This window comes from Amblyomma maculatum, chromosome 10, assembly GCF_055883805.1.
Source record: "Amblyomma maculatum isolate TAMU_Amacu chromosome 10, ASM5588380v1, whole genome shotgun sequence".
Taxonomy (NCBI): domain Eukaryota; kingdom Metazoa; phylum Arthropoda; class Arachnida; order Ixodida; family Ixodidae; genus Amblyomma; species Amblyomma maculatum.
The window spans coordinates 3,889,104-3,907,167 of NC_139353.1; the positions used below are offsets into that span (position 1 = coordinate 3,889,104).

The window sequence follows — 18,064 nt, forward strand, 5'->3', positions numbered from 1 at the left end:
ACACTAGAGATTGGGGCTATGCAAGCGGCAATATATTTTCATTTGTACTTTTCATCTTTTTCCAAGGAACAATTTTTCAAAATAGTTGTGATGATGTTTGCGGTGTGTAGTGGCGAATTGGAAATAAGCGAGCAGAGCGTTTTACAAAAACCGACAAAAGAAAAAATAGTGAAGGTAAGTTGCTAGCAAAAGTGGGTCGGAACCGCAACGCGAACTGGTTCGGAACGGTTCCATCGATTTGGTCCGGTTCAGGTTCAGTTCCAAGATGGCGGAAAAAAATCGGGTTCGGTTCGGTACCGGTTCCGGGCGAAAATTCGAGTTCGCTTCCGGTTTTCGGTTCAGTTCCGGTTCAGTTCCGGTTCCGGTTCGACACCCTGCACAGCACGCAGCTGGCGCGCCGGAGCCGCGCGCTCCGCCGCCGCCGCGTGCGCGCCTCGCCGGTCTGCGACTCTATTCTGCGCATTCCAGAGGAGTGACGTCAGAGGAGCGTATATCCTGGCATAGCCGAGCTAAGCCACGGCCATTATTTTTTCAGTACTTGAATCCGTCGCCTCAGAAGATGAGGGCAGCAAATATCTCTAAAGGCAATGTCAGCGCGGTGCCTGCATATGTTTTCCTCTGCGGACCAATGATTCGCCAGTACCCACAACTCTTCGCTCATGCTGCGACGCGCAGCCAGTGTTTTCCGGCTCAAAATATCCCGCGACGGCACTGCATCGCGCGGGCGGCATAGACATTTTCCTCGCGGACGACATAGGCAGCCCCCAAGCCGTGGAAAATCTACTGCAAGCGCTCTTCCACCTACACGGCCTCCTCAGCACAGCCCGGCAGAAACCGCTGTCGCCATTTATATCTAACAGCGCACACGACTTTGCACCGTTGTCGGCCAGACGCGTTGACGCAAGACTGCCGAGCTTGCAACAGACGCCCGCACCCACGTAAATACAGGTCTGCGGACCTTTGGTTAGTTTGCTCGGCCTGCTTAGTCAACGTCTGTCTATATCTCATACAGGCACGAAGGTCGCTTATCTGGCTGGCGTAAATCGGCATGCATCTCGCTCTCGGATTAGGCTCTTTCACCTCTCCTCTGTCTCTCTCCTGCGCGGGCCTGTTATCGTCGGCGCCTTCTTGACCGCGGCGAAGAAGGATCTACGTTGGCAGCAGGCACGCGCTTTGCGAAATGGTGGTGGGAAACATATGCGAAATGCTCAGGTTCTTCGTTCTCGCACGAAACTTGCGCAATTTTCATCTATCCCGTTGTGCTTTTGGTGGTGCAGGCAACGCTATCTTTTTTAATTGCCCGTTTTGTGTCATTAAGATGAGGCTTCGTAATGGGGCCCTGGTGGTTGCGAGATCATTATGGCAGACACGCTCGCAGATATTCATCACGCGCAAATCGGGGCCGTCGTAGAAATTAGTAATAAAATGCTTGTCAGGAAAGGCGCGGTATCTGTAACCTTTTCTTTTTGTGGACACCTGAACCAAACCACTGTGATATAATTTAGGAATTTCGCAAGCAGTCTTGTAAAGGTACTAACAATTCGCACTCAGGGACTAAAGTCGAAAGACCAACTGTGGGGGCTAGTTGGTTCATCATTGCCTCAAGCATCAAGGAATAAATTTATCGCTACTTCTTGATTCCACTGTGCCCACGGACTGTGCCCATGGATGCGGGATAGAATCCGTAGCGCAATGCAACCCGTCCGTGTGCTGTCCGATGTCAGCACACGTTAAACAACCCCCGGTGGTCGAAATTTCCAGAGCTATCCACTACGGCATAGACTGAGTCGATTTTAAACCCCACAGAGCAAACCGAACCACTTGTCGATTCAAGCCGAAGAAGCAAAATCGATCACCTTGTCGGCAGAATAAAGCGCCCCCTTTCGTACTGTTCACACGTGTCTGCGTTCCAATTAAGAAAGGCATAAGAGCTCGACGGAGACGAAATATACTCCGAGTGAGTTAACTGCTGAGCTATATATACCAGGCGTCACAGCTAAATTTAAACAAGGTGTTAAAAAAAAAATGGCCGTGACTTAACTGAGCTATAGGCCAGGGGCCCTATTTTCGACAATTCGCCATTTTGTTCAAATTGTGACGTACGCGTAACGTGTGCAATAGGGCGGTGCCAGGTTACGTAAGCCCACAATCGCGTTACGTATTCTGAAGCAAAAGAGAAATAAAGTGATAAGAAAAAGCGCTGTCGTCTACTGCTATATATTGGCGCCAAGTATGAAAAACGACGATGCTCCAGCAGGAACCGAGCCGCTGCGGTGCATTCAGAAGCCTCGGGTTGCATGAAATATGTTGTGCCATGGCGGTCGACAGGAGCTACGCACGGAGAGGCCGAGCGAGTTTCAGCACAAGAGAGAAAAGAGACGACGGCGCAGCGGGTTGGCGCAGAATGGGCGCGGAAAGTAGCATTGCTCCTCATAAGCGCCTCTCACGCTCACTTATTTGTGTGCAGCACGGAGAGAGTGTGAACGGGATGGAGAGAGTGCGCGTACACACACACACACACACACACACACACACACACACACACACACACACACACACACACACACACACACACACACACACACACACACACACACACACACACACACACACACACACACACACACACACACACACACACACACACACACACACACACACACACACACACACACACACACACACACACACACACACACACACGCGCGCGCGCGCGCGCGCATAACCGACAAAGTGGAAGGCACACGCTGGGCGCTGGCGTGCGAAAGGCTCCTGCGAAACGCGAAAGATATCTGAGAAAGAGAGAAAGAGAAACAGAAGAACGGAATAGGCAGGGAGGTTAACTAGGCGGTGCCCAGGCTACCATACAAGTGCAGAGGGGGGTAAACGGAGAACAAGGAAAGAAAGCGAGAGATGACTGAGGAAATCGCGGTATAAAGCCCGGCCGGTGCCGCGTGCGCTTATTCCTTAGTGTCGAAACGGTAATCAATAAAGGGAGATTATTTTCCAGCTGTATTAAAAAAAAAGCAATGAACACAAAATGTAACTCGGCAACATCATACGATATTAGAGCGTACCGTCATAACGTGTTCTGGGGTACTTATTTTTTTTCCAAAAAAAAAAAAAAAAAGGTTTAACCAAATAGTGCGCCCGCATGCATTAATAACAAAACTTTACATGAAACACATCCAATGTGACAAGCAAACATGTGCCATGTACACGGCCCGTAGATTACTAAAATATAAGCTGTCGGTATTTTTGCTTGCTGCACCCCCCCCCCCCCCCCGCCCCTCTCCCAATCGTGGGAAGGCTCTTCATTACAAAAAAGGCAGTGTTTAGGGCTGACGTTTACAGCAGTCTTTGGTGATCCTTCGCTGCCTGTCGCACGAAGTTCTTGCACAGCCACCGCACCATATAACCCCTCAGGTTGTACTCACCAACCATCCAGCCCAGACAGATCATTAAAAAGCATCGCGGTGCTCTGAAATGCCTCGTCTCGCGCAGATCAACCGCTTGAGTTGGCAGACCGCCACTGATTCGCTTGGCAACAACGGCGCGGATCGATGGTTACCCTATGAGGGCAAAGCGTTTGCAACGGGAGGGCAGCTAGGACCTTCCTTCATTATAATCTTCTAAAAGGCTGCGCATATGAAAAGTACCCTTATCACGTCGTTTCAGTGCTTTGTGCAATTACAACAAGATGTCTCAGCTTACTTCTCCACCCACCAAACTGTCTACCGAACTACGGTGAGCTAACAGCCGCCTATACGCCACGTCGAATTCGCCATGTTTTTTTACGCGGCCACCTCAAGTGGTCCGAAATGTAGCGCCCACTTTGGTCATTTACAGCAATGGCAGCACATTCTTTACGTAATGAAACGTCATTTTGACGTCATCATATAATGTTTATGCATAAAGCATTTCCCACCACGCAGCGTCAGCAAATCGGATTTCAGGAGGCGGCTCTTGACAGTGGGCAGTTCATTTTACCCCATTCGTAATGCAGGCGTAAGTGCTTTCCTCTCTATCGTCTATACCTCCGTTTTCCCTCCACGATTACTTATATATACCATCCAGGCATCATGAATAGCGCTGCTAAAAATCCGTTTTCACGCTCACGCCATTTTTACGTCACCGCAAAAAGCCGTTTTGACAGACCACAATTTCGCGCCACAAATTTGAAACATGTGACTTTTTTACAATGAATCAGAGAAACAACATGGCGCCGAACGGCGGCCATGTGCGTCGAAAATAGGACCTCGGGATATACGTAGCGATAGCATGTGTGCCTGGCGCTGGGCTGCCTACTCCTCTCCAATTAAATCTAATTGCATTCAATCCAGTGTAATCAAATCCAGTCCAATCAAGTACAGTTCCAGTGCAATACAATCCAACCAATCCTGTGCAATTCAGTACAAATCCGTCCAATCCAAATCAGTCCTATCGAGTCCAATCCAATCCAGTCCAATCTAATCTAGTCCAATCCCATCCTGTCCAACGCTCATTGTTCTTAGATAGAGAATGCTGAGTACACGCTCGTCCAAAATGCGCCGCTGATGATCCTATCATCACCACTACTATCATCCTCACGCTAGAGAATTAAGATGCGCTGCTAACTATATCTAGTTATGCTGTTGTTGCATTAAAGACGAGACATCTTATTCTGGTTGCTTCTTCATTGTCAGATGGCGCGGCGAGCACGCGGCGTCCGCCAGCTGCGGCGGTTGCTAGGCGACGGCTCTGTGCCTCCCGCCACGCGAAACTCCTCGTTCGTGGCCAATGTAGCTTATGGTGAGTCGTAGCGCAGTCAAATTAATTAAGAGCTGTTTAGATTCGCATATGCTAATCTGAAGTATTCTTAAAGTTCACTAAGGTTAATTATTAGTAGAGACTAATTCGCTATGTTTTAATTACTGGCTGGAGAGAGAAAAGTGTCAATACAAAAGTTGTAGATCTCGAAAAACGGCTACCTAAGCTTTTCCGTTAAACGTGAAGTTATTTTTTACCAGCCGAAAACTACGCTGGCGCAATAAAAAAACTTCCCGTGGCTGCGGCGTCAGTTTAAAGCCTCGAGACACGTCCGAGATAAGATCCGCTTTCATCGGCCGAGCTCTCTACGATGAAGCTGGTTGTACGCACCTCGCGAATAATTTAAGATAACAGCTGGTTGCATGACAGCATTTTTTCATTTCCTACAAATAGGGCGGAGTAAGTCGCGGAGTGATGTAAAAACGTAGCTGGCCGTTTTTTGAGATCTACAAGATTTGTATTAACACTTATTCTTTTAGGGCACTAATTAAAAATCGCTAATTGGTCTTTCCTAATTAATTAACATTGGTGAACGAAAAAATACTGCAGATTAGCATAGGCGAGTCTGAATAGCTCTGAATTGGCTTCACCGGGCTGGGGCCCACCGCATCTTAAACCTTGGTTACATTTAGCTTGGAAGTACAAGTCCAATGGAGCATAAGTCGACTGTTTTCGCCTGATTAAATAGGTGTAGTAAGCGCCCGTGTTGATCTCTTTCCTGTGTGTGTTTTCGTTGCGCTAAAAATCCCGTCACTATGTCTTAAAACAAACTAACTGAGCCATAAACTCTCTAAAAGTCCTCTATACTGAGCTCTCATTCCTTTCTTCCTTCTACTGATCTTCAGAACGCCAACAGGCTCCAATTAAGGTTTGGAAACGGCACACCAACCATCGCGGTTGTTGTGGGATGACGGGACGATCCAAGGTCGCTGGCTGAGTGAATGAAAGTTATAGCTGACTCGATGACCATGATTTTTCTTTATTTATTTACAAATACTGCAGCGTCGGTTATTGCAGGAGAGGGCAGGGAGAGAAAATGTATCAGGAAAATACAAACATAAAAAGATCAAAAAATCAGCTGTGCTTCGGCTCTGCTTAAACCTGGATGCAAGCGGAAGCTATTTTTGCCTGCTACATTATTCCCTTACCACGCTCCTCCTGATATTGGGGACACTTAAGCTCATACTTTAAGGCTATGACACGCGAGAGCGTAGGTTACCAGCTCACATATTAATTCCCGCTTTAACCAAGCCGTATGGACGTGCCTTGCGTGTCCTATATGGGTAACGTGAATGCAAAGGGTTCTGGTAGGCTGATTCTGATATCACCCTCCCAATGAAAGGAGCGACCCGGCAGCTCCTGCCCGTGGCATACGGGTAACGTGAATTCAAATGTCATGGCAGGCTGATTGTATTGTCACTCTCCCACATGAAAGGAAAGGCCCGAGTTGGCGCTCTTTCAGACACCCACCGACACTGACGGCTCGAGTTGGCTAGAGTAGTGAAGCTTCCGCTTCAATAAAATCACAATGGCACTAAGAAGCAATGGCCGTCAGATGGGTCACGAGCGGACGTTTCCAGGCAGGGAATTCCAGAGCTCAATGGCCAAGGTAAAGAAGCTACGTTTAAAGGTTTTAGTGCGGGAGAAGGGGCAATGTTTAGACTATGGGAACTTCATGACAGAGGACAAGTTCAAGTAGTTATTCAGTGAGGGAAGGCGCGGAGAATTAATCAGTGTGTAAAAAAACTTCAATCACTCTAGTTGTCGGCGAGATGATAGTGCTGTGAGACTTAAATATGCATAATGAGAAGGAGAAAAAGAAAACGCGATACAAGCTGGTCATGGTGATCACGATGACAGCGACCGTTATCAGTTATAGCTGTCGCGTTGCAATGACGCTGCGCATAGTTCAAACACACAGCTGTGCGTGCAAATACTCTGAGCGCCAGATCAACATCTGACATTACAGAGCTGCAAGTCGCTTCGAGATGAAAGCAAAGAAGAGGGGAGGGCACTCCTTGGTAAAAGTCACCTCGGTGAATAGCGAACGGTAACGGAAGTGGCTGAGCTTTTTCGCGTACTGCTGGCACGACGATGCGCGGCATCACTCACTGCTGCACTGCGGGAACGCTATGTCGGAACGATTAGTTGGACGCGGCGTGACATCCGTCTCGTGTAACGGTACGTTGATGAAAGCTGAGTGAACGAGGATTTTTTTCCGTAACTGTACGCGTGCACCACTTAGGTTCGCGCCGCAACACCACACTGCTTCATATCCCATTATTTATTTCGTCTTGACATGTATGTAATTCGAAGAAAGTGCTGGCTTACGTAAAGAGACGTAAAACCAGGCTGACGGGACTGAGTTTCAAACAGGTCGGCGCCCTTCGTATATGAGCCACATCGGGAACTCCATGCATCTCTTATCACTTTCACAGCCAACGTCAGTGTTTTGATCTAAACCGCTTTATTTATTTTATTGCGAAAGCAATACTACGCCAGTTCTAACCGTTTGTCGCGTGGTCCGTGAATCCCCCTGCTCCTCGAGGATGAGAAAACGACGCGGAAGAAGACGGCGACGAAGGAGATGATGAAAAAGAAGACGACGAAGAAGGAGGAGAAAAAAGCTCGGTCACCCGCATCTAATGCTTTCGCTCCCTATTCGGTTCAGTAGCGTTGAACCCCCTTCTCATCTCTCTCTCTCTCTCTCTTTTGTCGTACACGTTCTGATTCCCGATTCGCTATGGTCCCCTCCTGCCAGAAATGATTCCTGAAGATCATCCGAAATGCTCACACAGTCGTGCCGGCCGTGGTCCCTCGTCGTCGGACGAGCTAAATGTGCCTTCCTTGCTGCTTTGTAAACAGCTTCTCTACGTGAAACAGGCCGAATACAGAGCCTAAAAAGTACAAGAAGGCCTCTGTCGCCATGAAATGGTGTTGGGTGGCTGCAAACTATAGGCGCTTAGCTGGTGGCGCAGTGTTAAAGGTTTTCACGTTTTTACACTTCGGTGCGCGAAATTGATTCCGAGCTGTCCACCACTGACGAGTGCGTCTCTTACCCCGCACTGCTGCATTTCAGCGCGTCAAAATACACTAATCAGATTTGTATATCAATCCTTCGCCATAAACTGCAGAACAACCACAGCCTGATAGTTTGTTTCTCCTGCGACCGCATGGTCACACACGTATCACAACCCCGCCCACCTGTACACGGGTCTATGCGGATGGTCATGCAAGGTAGACAAGAAAGCTGCGCCGGAAAGTGACAGTGAGGCGAGGAATTCTGATACACAAACTAACTTCGTTAAAGTCCAGTTTGTCGATACAACGTAAAGAAGGATTCCGAGAAGTGAGCACGTTTAATTCGTTGTATGCGTTAAATCATAGTAAACAGTGTCTTTGTAACGAGGCTTACCTACACACGCAACGACCACTGCGTAGCTATAGCCAGCCGGCTAACAGCGACGTTAGAGGAGCAGCGCAACGATGACGTCATCGGGCGTACTGTATGAGTAACCGGCAGCCGCGTTCCGATAACTACCTGTCACGCATCAGGCTTACCTGTCACCTCATCGCGGTAACTACCTGTCCCGCATCCCAACTACCCGTCACCAAGTCCGCCAAAAAGCATCACGTCACTTGTTTAGCTTGCCCTCGAGTGAAGCCCGACGTCACAAACATCGTGCCGGCTCGATCCGGAGCGAAGTTGCAGATCGGTGTATACACCACTACTGACGGGAACTTGGGAGCGCATTGGAGCCAGCATAAGGAGCTCACAGTACGCGAGGCTATATCGCTCCCATTGACAGTGACTAAATTACCCAACTCCTGCCCCAATGCCACTTGAACCGGGCGCACTGCGCAGATGGAAACGCGATACAACAATGAATACTACTCCGTTTCGAAACGGATCGTAAAGAATACCACAGGCACGCTCCTCACGTCTTCACGTCTTGCCTGAAGGAATGTATAAAAACAGTGCCGTCACCCACAGGACGCCGTCACCGCGGGGAATATTGTCGAAACGGCCCGAGCGGCAGCCTCGCGTGATTTATCGCTGACGAAACAATAGCCCCAGTCCTCTTTCTTTCGCCCGCTCAGGGCACTCAGCGCGACCTTCGCGCATACAAAAAGAAGAGAGAGGTGAGTCATATACGCTACGACGTCGCCTTCGCTTCTATTCGACCCACAGTCCTTGCAGCGCACAGCTGGAGCAACCTGATGGATTGCGTAACCGGGACGCGCTCGTCTTATATGTTTCATTAGAGTCGCTTTTCTCCTTGCTTTAGATCCCCGCGTCTGTGCGGCGGCATGTTGTTGTTGCCGTGGTCATCACTTCTCGACCTGTCACTCCTTTGCGAGCACATCCTCGGAAAGTTCTCTCGTCGACATTAGACCGAACCTATAGGGAAATTTCGCACTCTACCTGGCTGAAACAGATGCGGGTTGAGCGGTACAGTATTATAGTATTTATTCTTAGACAAAATGGAGAACAGCTGCCCACTAGGTCAGATAGAGTCCCTCTGTCTCTGATATGAACTGTATTCGGCGTGAAGCACGAAAGCTATTCAAGTGTGCAAGACAACTGTCCAAGGTCGGTTGTTTCGGGCTGGCTTTGTACGCATACTGCGTGTGTGTTGTGATCTTGCCATTGTTTTATGCTTTTTTATTTTAGTCAAGTTTCTGGGCGCGCAAGTTAACCGCACCGCGCCTTTTGAAGCTATGCGATGTTCGCTTCAGCTGATTACAATGTCCTCGTTCAGCACAGCCGCTCATAAACTGTAGAAAAGCTGCTATGCTAGGACAGTTCGAAAAAAATCCACAACTGATCAAAAGGCTACACATATATGATCAAAGAGCTATCTCATCTTCCCCGCACAATAGAATTTCCAAAAGAGACATTCATCCATCCGGAACCGATGCAAGCCGCCAATGATAATCGCCGAAAAATGCGCCAAGCATTGTGCTGACAATCTCACAAATGGTTAGCACTTCGAAATAAATTCAGTAACCACAATGAATCAATATAAAACCAGCTGATATTAAAAGAACGCAGCTTGGTAAACTATCGTAAATAGCAAACCATGAGCCTTCGTAAGCTGAGCGCCTTCCTGATTCCTTCAGAAAAGCCACACAAAGAGCCACACACACACACACTGGCACTCGAGACCAACAGGACCGGACCTCATCTAGGGGATAATAATGAGATTCTTGTTGAGGGGGGAAGAGAAAGGGGGGATTACACGGCCCTATAACTGTCTCCTGTACATGCAGGGATACACCGCAACGGGGCCGAGTAGAGGGGGAGGGGGAATGAAAGAGGGGAGAGGAAGGGGGAGCGAAAGCGTTGTCGTTGGTAGTCAATGTCGAGGATCCCTGGAGAAAAAATGCCAAACATGGAAGGGCAAACACTCGTACAACAAGGATTGGTGGATTTTGAAGCGGGGACGTGCCGCGCAAAGGAGAAAGCCTTCATCCCTCGATCATATCAGTGAAAGCCGGAAGGGGGTCCGGGACGGGGGGGGTGGGGGGGGGGGGGGGGGGTTGGTTAAATCAGACTACCGTTCCCTCCTATTTTTTTTTTCGCCATAATTATTGATGACGAAAGAAGAGGGTCGGTAGCTGGGTCAGTGCGGACCCCAGAACCGCACCGTGGAATGAAGGAGTGAACGGAGGGAGAAATAATCTCAACAGCGGAGGGCTGAGGAATTAGTTTCTAGCATCCCGAGTTCTTTGCAGCCGAAATGACGTTGCACAGCACAAGGACGTTTTTGGTTCTCGCCTGCATAAGAATGACTCCGCGAGCGGGTTTCTATGCTGACGTCTTGAACTCGGGCCACCAAAACCCACCGGAGCGACCGAACCCTGCTCAGCCATAGTGGCACCATAGCGAACTTTCCACGCGCGCTGTACGTCGAACGAAAAACTTGACGCTCCAAGTACAACAGCCGAAGTGTATGCTGCCGCTAGATCAGCAACACGCAATACAGTAGCTGGAGCTGACAAATTCACAACTGGCATGATTCGCAAACTTAGTAAAACTGAAATTAAGGCCTTCACTACTTACATAAATGACTCCCTCTGGAAAAAGGGGCGAGATACCCCCGAAATGGAAGCATTCTGAGATTATAACCACCCCAAAGCCAGACAAAAAGCCTAGCCTTGAAGCGCTGAGACCAATCTCACTGATCTCATGTCTAGGCAAGCTCTATGAACGGGTCATACACGCCCGTCTCCAAAACTTCATTGATGATGACCAACTCTTCCCTCCTACGATGATCGGCTTCCGAAAGGGACTGTCTACCCAATATGCATTTCTTCCCATAAAAGAAGAGGTCCTTCGAGAAATTCCACGCCACAATGAAAGATGCATCATGGCTCTCGACCTTAAGGGAGCCTTTGACAATATTTCGCACGATGCCATCCTGAAGGAACTCAGTAACATAGGATGTGGGGAACGAATCTACAGATACATTCAGACTTTCCTCAGCAATCGCTCGGCGACAGTTGGATTGGGAGAGACGCGCACTGGGACACTAGACATATGCCAAACAAAGGCACGCCCCAGGGCTCAATAATATCTCCCCTCATCTTCGACATCGCTATGATAGCGATGGCGCGAGCCCTAGACACAGTCCCCAGCATCGGATACACAATCTATGCGGACGATCTCACAGTATGGGCCACTAAGGGATCCCTGGCAGACAAAGAAAACGTCCTACAAAAAGCAGCTACCTGCATTGAAGCCCAGGCAGCCAAATGCGGGCTGAGCTGCGCCCCGGAGAAGTCAGAGGTCATACGCATTTGCGGGTACACCTATCAATCTCCGGGACCTCTCAACATTACCGTAAACGGCACTTGCACCAAGGAGGTCGAAAAAATACGAATTCTTGAACTTTGGCTACAAAGCGACAGGAGAGTTACATTCGCCCTCCAAAAACTAAAAACAACTACCCAACAGATCACTAGAATGATAAAACGAGTCACTAACAATCGCAAAGGTATGAGAGAGGAAGATACCATAAAACTGGTACAGGCCTTCATTACCAGTCGGCTAGCCAACGGACTCCCATACATCGAAATGAAGACAAGGCGAATGCTATCTTACGGATGACATACAAACAGGCCATCGGTCTACCCTCTTTCACGGCCAACAACCTACTTGAGGCACTTGGCCTCCACAACACCTTCGAGGAAATCCAGGAAGTGGTGCTCCTAGCCCAGAAAGAACGCCTTTAAAGTTTACACTACAGCAGCGGGCAGGAAAATTCTAGATAGAATAGGTCCGCCGGCTGACAGAGCCAAACTCTAAGATACCGAAGACTTACCACCAACCCTTCGCGAAAGGATTCACGTGACACCACTACCAAAGAACACGCCAAAAGAAACAAACGAAGGACGCCGAAAAGTCCGCACTGACCACATACGACGCACACACCTCAAAGCGCGAAATGCTATCTACGTTGACGCATCTAACTATACCCACTCTCCATGCTCGGTAGCAGTCGTCCTGGATAATGAATTCCGGGAAATCACAACTGCTACAATCTCTACACCCAACTCTACTGTAGCAGAAACGGCAGCCATTGCGCTGGCCATTCAGCTTAGTGAAAGTTCCGGCAGAAACCTGAAAATAGTCCCCGACTCACAGGCAGCCTGCAGGTTATTCCTTGCAGGACGACTACCTAAGCAGGCATCTAATATTCTTCACCAGAACGAAAAATCTAACTCTGATCGGAAGCACCAGATTACCTGGACGCCAGCTCATGATGGCGGACAGCTTAGCTCGAGGGTACACAAACCGAGCGGCTAATCTCCCTGATCTCATCCCCCGTTCCTCATGTTATGGCGCACGACTTCACTCAGGGCGGCAGCCATAGCCGCTGGGGTCCTGCACTGAAGACACCACCTTCCTGTATTTCCCCCTTACCGAGAATAAACGTTTTTCAATCAATCCACGCGCGCCGTTACTGCAGAGAGGGATGACCGGCGGCGCCGCTTTGGCATCCCTCTCTTCCAGCGGTCTGCGTCGATGATGGCATGGGTGACGTCATCGACGAGGGCCCGCACAAAAGGGGAGCCAAGGTATAAACAAGGCGAGCAGAGAGGGAGGGACCTGTCAGCCACCCGGAGGAAAACATCTCTCGCCAACGCCTCTCGAAGCCCTGCAACAACTACCGCGGAAAGGAAGACAACGCTTTCGGAAAAGCTCTCGTCAAGCCAGAGCCTCCCAGTTAGCCACTCTCGCTCCAGTGATGAGGCTGCCTTTGTTATCCATATTTTGTTCTGTCTAGAATAGTGCGCCGTCGTTTGGCGGTCAGGAAGATTCGTTTTGTAGAAACGGAAGGGGGTCTTCTATAGGAATTCGACGCGGAAAAACAAACAATTCCAAGGAAGTGTTTGGAGCCGACTTAGAATCCCTTTTCTAGGCTTGTGCTTGATGCTATAAGAGGTAGGTTATTTTCACGTTGCATCGTCGCGTCGTAGACCGTGGTCGAATGGAAGGACGGGAGAACGATGGTAAAACAGTCATCACAAGTTCCCGGAAGCACGCGTAAAACCACTACGTTTTTGGACAGGCAATGTGATGACTGAATGGAAATGACGGTATACAAAATTGCCCTTTTACTGCAACGTAGCCTGCGCTGCTCAGTTCTATTCAAAACAGCCGGTTATATTCCGAGGCGTTAGTTAGCAGCGTACTTGGAAAGCACGGTAAGCCCTTGTCGATTAGTCCAGCGACATCAACACTATCTCTCAAAGGACATTAAGATTCAGCCCATTCGCGCAGATTCAGCTGTTTGTACCGACGGCTTGGACCCATAGGATCAGCCAGTGAATAAGAACACGTAGTCAAATTCCCTAGGCAAACGCCATCCGGGCTTCAAGACATGGCTGGTTTCCTAAAACTGAAATTGAGACCAGCAGTTACGTCAAACGATTAAACGTCTATGAGCGACGCCTGCGTACTACACAGCAGGCCAACCGCGCAAGTCTAGAAAAGAGCGGTTAAGAGAAACCCATTCGAAAAACAGAGGCAGCGCATTCTTCGTCGTCCAAATATTCACACACGCGCTTCACTAGCCGCTGATGACAGCCGCAGCGAAAGCAGCAACAAGAAATCGCCGCCGAGGCGCGCGCGCCGCTCACACTACACACAGAACAACACAAAGCATTAACCAACAGGAAGGCGCATTCCGCGCAGGCGCCTGCTTCCCTCCACGTCTCGCTCTCCCTCTGTTGGCTGGTCCCAGAGGAGAGTTGATGTGGAAGGGAGAGAGAGCTTGGCGCGAATTTTGTCGGCTAGCCACACCGAGAGAGAAACGAAGTCTCCTTTTGCTGTTCATAGCTTTTATCTTTTTCTCTTTTCTTGTTCTGTGCGTGCGAATACGAGGTCCACGGCGGTGTTCTTCCAGTTGTATAAGGCTACTCTTGACGTGCCGGGGTCGTTTCGCGCCTATCTCGGATGCTATTTTCTCGCCCCTGGTTTCTCCACACGCGCCAAGTGTCGCCGCCGGAGGAGGATGGGTGAAGATGAGGGGGCGAGAGGGAGGGCATACCTTGTCTGCCGGCACACTCGACGCAGCCACCGCTATCTCCTCCAACCTGCCCCGCAGGCCGTCCGTCGCGGTTTGTGACGAAAGAGAACGAAAATGACATGTATTCTTTCGCTTCTCGTTACGTGAGCGAACAAGGAACAGCACCGGCAACACTACCTAGAGAGTAACTAGTTTAGTCTAGGTGGCAATATGTAGCCGCGTAGCTCCTCTGCCACGGTGAGCTGGAGCGCAAGACGTCGACTGGAGGTACAATATGGAATTAGTCTGGCACCGTCAATTTAGGACAGAAGCTCACTCCGCTACTAGCTGCAATGCGGAAATGAAGCTATGAGAAGCATGCCTGCTGCAGGAGAGGTCTTTGTGTTCTTTATAAGCCCAAAGCCGGCGTACATACGTTTCCACTGAGGCTGGAAACAAACAGGCACTTTACATTGACAGGACGGCTTTTATTAAGACCATCACGAAATACTAAATGCGAAAATTGCGATAACCTGGACGGTGTACGCCAGTAACAGCGTTTTCAGCGATAAAAGATTGACACAAAATGAGAAATGCGCTTCAACCTGTTGCTATTGTCAGACGGAAAGTGCAAAGTGCACCGTATGATAAGTCTGTTCCTGTCGCTTATTGACAGGATATCCTCAAACAACGAGTAAGTCCTGTAAAAATGGGAGACGGGCCCATTTATTTTCTTCCTTCGTACGGCCACTTCCGAATTTTAAATATCTGTGGCTTCATGTTACCATGACGGCAGAACAGGGCTGAATGCATTATTTTTGTTCAATTGTGGCAGTTTATTACACAGCTGATTTCTGGTACACACCGACAGGTGTGCGCAGTTCTCAAATTTGCTCAACGGCAGCTAAAGGAAAGAACAATGCAACGCTTAATTAGCAGACTAATTACATTACCACCAGACGCATATGTCGTACACGCTACTACATCACAGACCACAACGCATTCACGTATTCCTCTAACACGCTTGAACCAAGATAGATAGCCTTCGAGGCCAGTGGACCCTCATGCGATATACTCAAGTACCCGCCAAAGTAACACAAATATACTTTAACGAAATGTTTCAATAGTCTGAGTTACCCTTCTTACAGGAACCTCCTCGCCATTTGTGCATTCACTTGGACCCTAGCTCGTCACTTGTTTGACCATTTTCAGGTTCCTTACATTCATTATTTCTGACGTTAGGAGGACGCCGCCGCCGGCTTTTTTCCGCCTTACGGGCTCCTTAACGCTACTGTGTTATCAAAGGCCATTCCAGAAACAGCCTCCCATTCATAAAAGCGGTGAGAGGACGCAGGTAACCGCTGCATGAAAGGCACGCGGACTTCAGCGGTACAGTCTCGCCCTTCGAGTGGCTGCTCTCATGGAGTTGCTACTGGACAAAACAGACGTTCGAGATACGGATGCCGGCATATCGGCGGCGTAAAGCTTGGCACGTCCACTCTCAATACACATGGCCGCAAACAGACGACTTTCAGCGCGCCAGGAGTGTAGACGCACACATCGCACGAACGAAAAGACAAAAACCTGGCGCGGCGGGGACGTGACAAGCCCACTCGAACATGCAACGGCAATTGGCGCTACTTGGCGAGCAGGCTACCACGGCGTTTAAATCTTGGTCGCAACGCAGTCACGTGCATATTTTCAGTGCTCTGAAACGCTGCGACATCGATTTGCTCTCAAATAAAACCTGCGCCGTTTGCAAGTCCATCACAACCTACTGGAATATAGGTCAACGCAAACAGCTAACAATTTTGCCCTGGGTGAGTGGTGCGACCGAATACAAGCAGGGCAGATAGGGTGCATTTCAGTGCGTCAATCCAGCGGCATTTGTTCCTTTTCGCATCTTGTTAATCTCGCGGTTCTCGGTGACACATCCCAGACTAGCGATAGTTGCGAGACTAAATGGGCGCATACACCGCAGACTATTCCACATGTAGTAAATATTCACTGCAATTCGTAGCGAAAACTTGGCAGAATTTGTCATTGTCAGCACAAATTCAGTTTCACTGACAGGTAAACTCCGGCGGTGAACTGCGGAGTCTGTGAGCACAGAGCATACGCAACACCGCATAAATGATTGGTACATGACGCGGTGCTGTCATCGTACACTGCGCGGCCTTCGGAGCAGCGCTATGCTAGCGACGCGGGAATGCCGAGTTGCCGGCGGGCCCACGTCGGGGGAAAAAAGACCCGTGTGACTAGAATAAACCCGATGACCATCGCGCCGCGAAAGAAGCAACAGCAAGCAAGCGCACGTGAAAGGCGGGAAAGCAACAAAAACAAAGGCTGAGCGGCGGCGAGCGCGCGCCATCCTCCTTACCGTGACAGGTGCCTTCCTCGTGTGGCTCGGCGATCCTGCCGACGGCGACGTCGGCGAGGCACTCGAGGGGAGCCTTGCACACTCCACGGCGCCGGGTGCCGCCGCAAGGCAGTCCCGGCGCGTCGCGCACGCACTCGCGGCAGCAGCCGCACCGATCCACGACCAGCTCGTCCAAACACTTGAGCCCGTGCTCTTCGTCATCTTTCTCGGCACCCGCGATCGCCGAGCACCACTTCTTGGTGTCGCACTGCTCGTCCGGCGGGCACGACGACAAGTCGAGATCGTCGTCGGAGGCAGCCCCGGCAGTCGCCGCTGTAAACACCGGGCACGATGACGCGAGAACGAGCAGCAGAAGGCTGCGAGCCGAGAACAGGTGCTGCCGCGACGCGCCGCTCAGCTGTGCGCGCCGGCTGCTGATCATATGCATGGTGATGGAGTGCGTCTTGTCGTCGAACGGCGATGCCACTCACGCGTTGCCCCTCAGTCGGGCCGAAAAGCTTCGCTGCTACGCTCCGGAGCGAGAGACACCATGAGACTTCAACACTGTCGAGTACGCACCGCCGATGACAACACGACGGGCAGCCGCCGCTGCGGCGAGGCCAAGATCGTGTCCTGCGCGCAGTGGCGGTCACGGGGATGCAAACGAACACCAACGAAGCACTCGAAGGCGTCGGCGCTCACTTCTTCGCTTTACGACGACACACCTGCGTGACCGTCAGTGTTTGTTATCCACAATCGGCTTCGGGACGCCCTTCAGGACGTCGCAGAAGATCGTCGCCGCTGCTTGAGGGGGAACACGACTACTATGCAGAACGATGGCGGGGAAATAAGCACCTACGACGACGCATACACGCCCATCTTCATTGGCAACAGCTAACAATTGTGGCGGCTGTCTTCGCTCGACGAGCGCGCCCCATGCACACGTCGTCTCGCGAGTACGGACGATAGCAGACGACGGCTGCGGCGCGCTACGGCGAGTCGCAATGTACGCGCCGCGCAGGAGTCCTCTGATTGCCTTTGCTAGCGCGCGGCAAGAGCGCAGACGCTGTTCTGCTCCTAGCTCCTTTGGTCTGCGTTGGAGCCTGGCGGCCGAGGCCGACGTTCCCACTGTTTGGCCGCCTCCGAGATGGCGCTACGGTCCTGCGAGCCGTGCGAGCCGTAAAGCCTTTAGCGAGCCGGAGCTGCGCGTGGAGAGGGCCGTTTTGCTCCGTGGGGAAGTTCGTTGCACAGAAGAATCCTCTCTCGAGGCTCTCTTTAGCCGGTAGTGCTCTCGGTCTTCTTCGTCGTTCTCTTTTTATCCTCGCACCGGCCGTCCCCACCTGTTTTGTATTTGTTTCCAGCGCACCACGGCGGAGCC

General features: G+C 50.4%; 1 protein-coding gene across 2 annotated transcripts in view; it reads right to left on the reverse strand.

Moving 5' to 3' along the window:
* The window catches only part of LOC146175427 (cysteine-rich motor neuron 1 protein-like), a 192,487-nt gene extending 174,673 nt beyond the window's left edge, over positions 1-17,814 (reverse strand). The window contains exon 1 of one of the 2 annotated variants that reach the window (XM_084581770.1): positions 16,708-17,814. In XM_084581770.1, coding sequence (XP_084437896.1) covers positions 16,708-17,134 — 427 coding nt within the window. In that variant the 5' untranslated portion in view covers positions 17,135-17,814. The remainder of the gene's footprint in view (positions 1-16,707) is intronic. The other variant, XM_084581771.1, reaches the window with a different exon arrangement.
* Between the last annotated feature and the right edge of the window lie 250 nt (positions 17,815-18,064).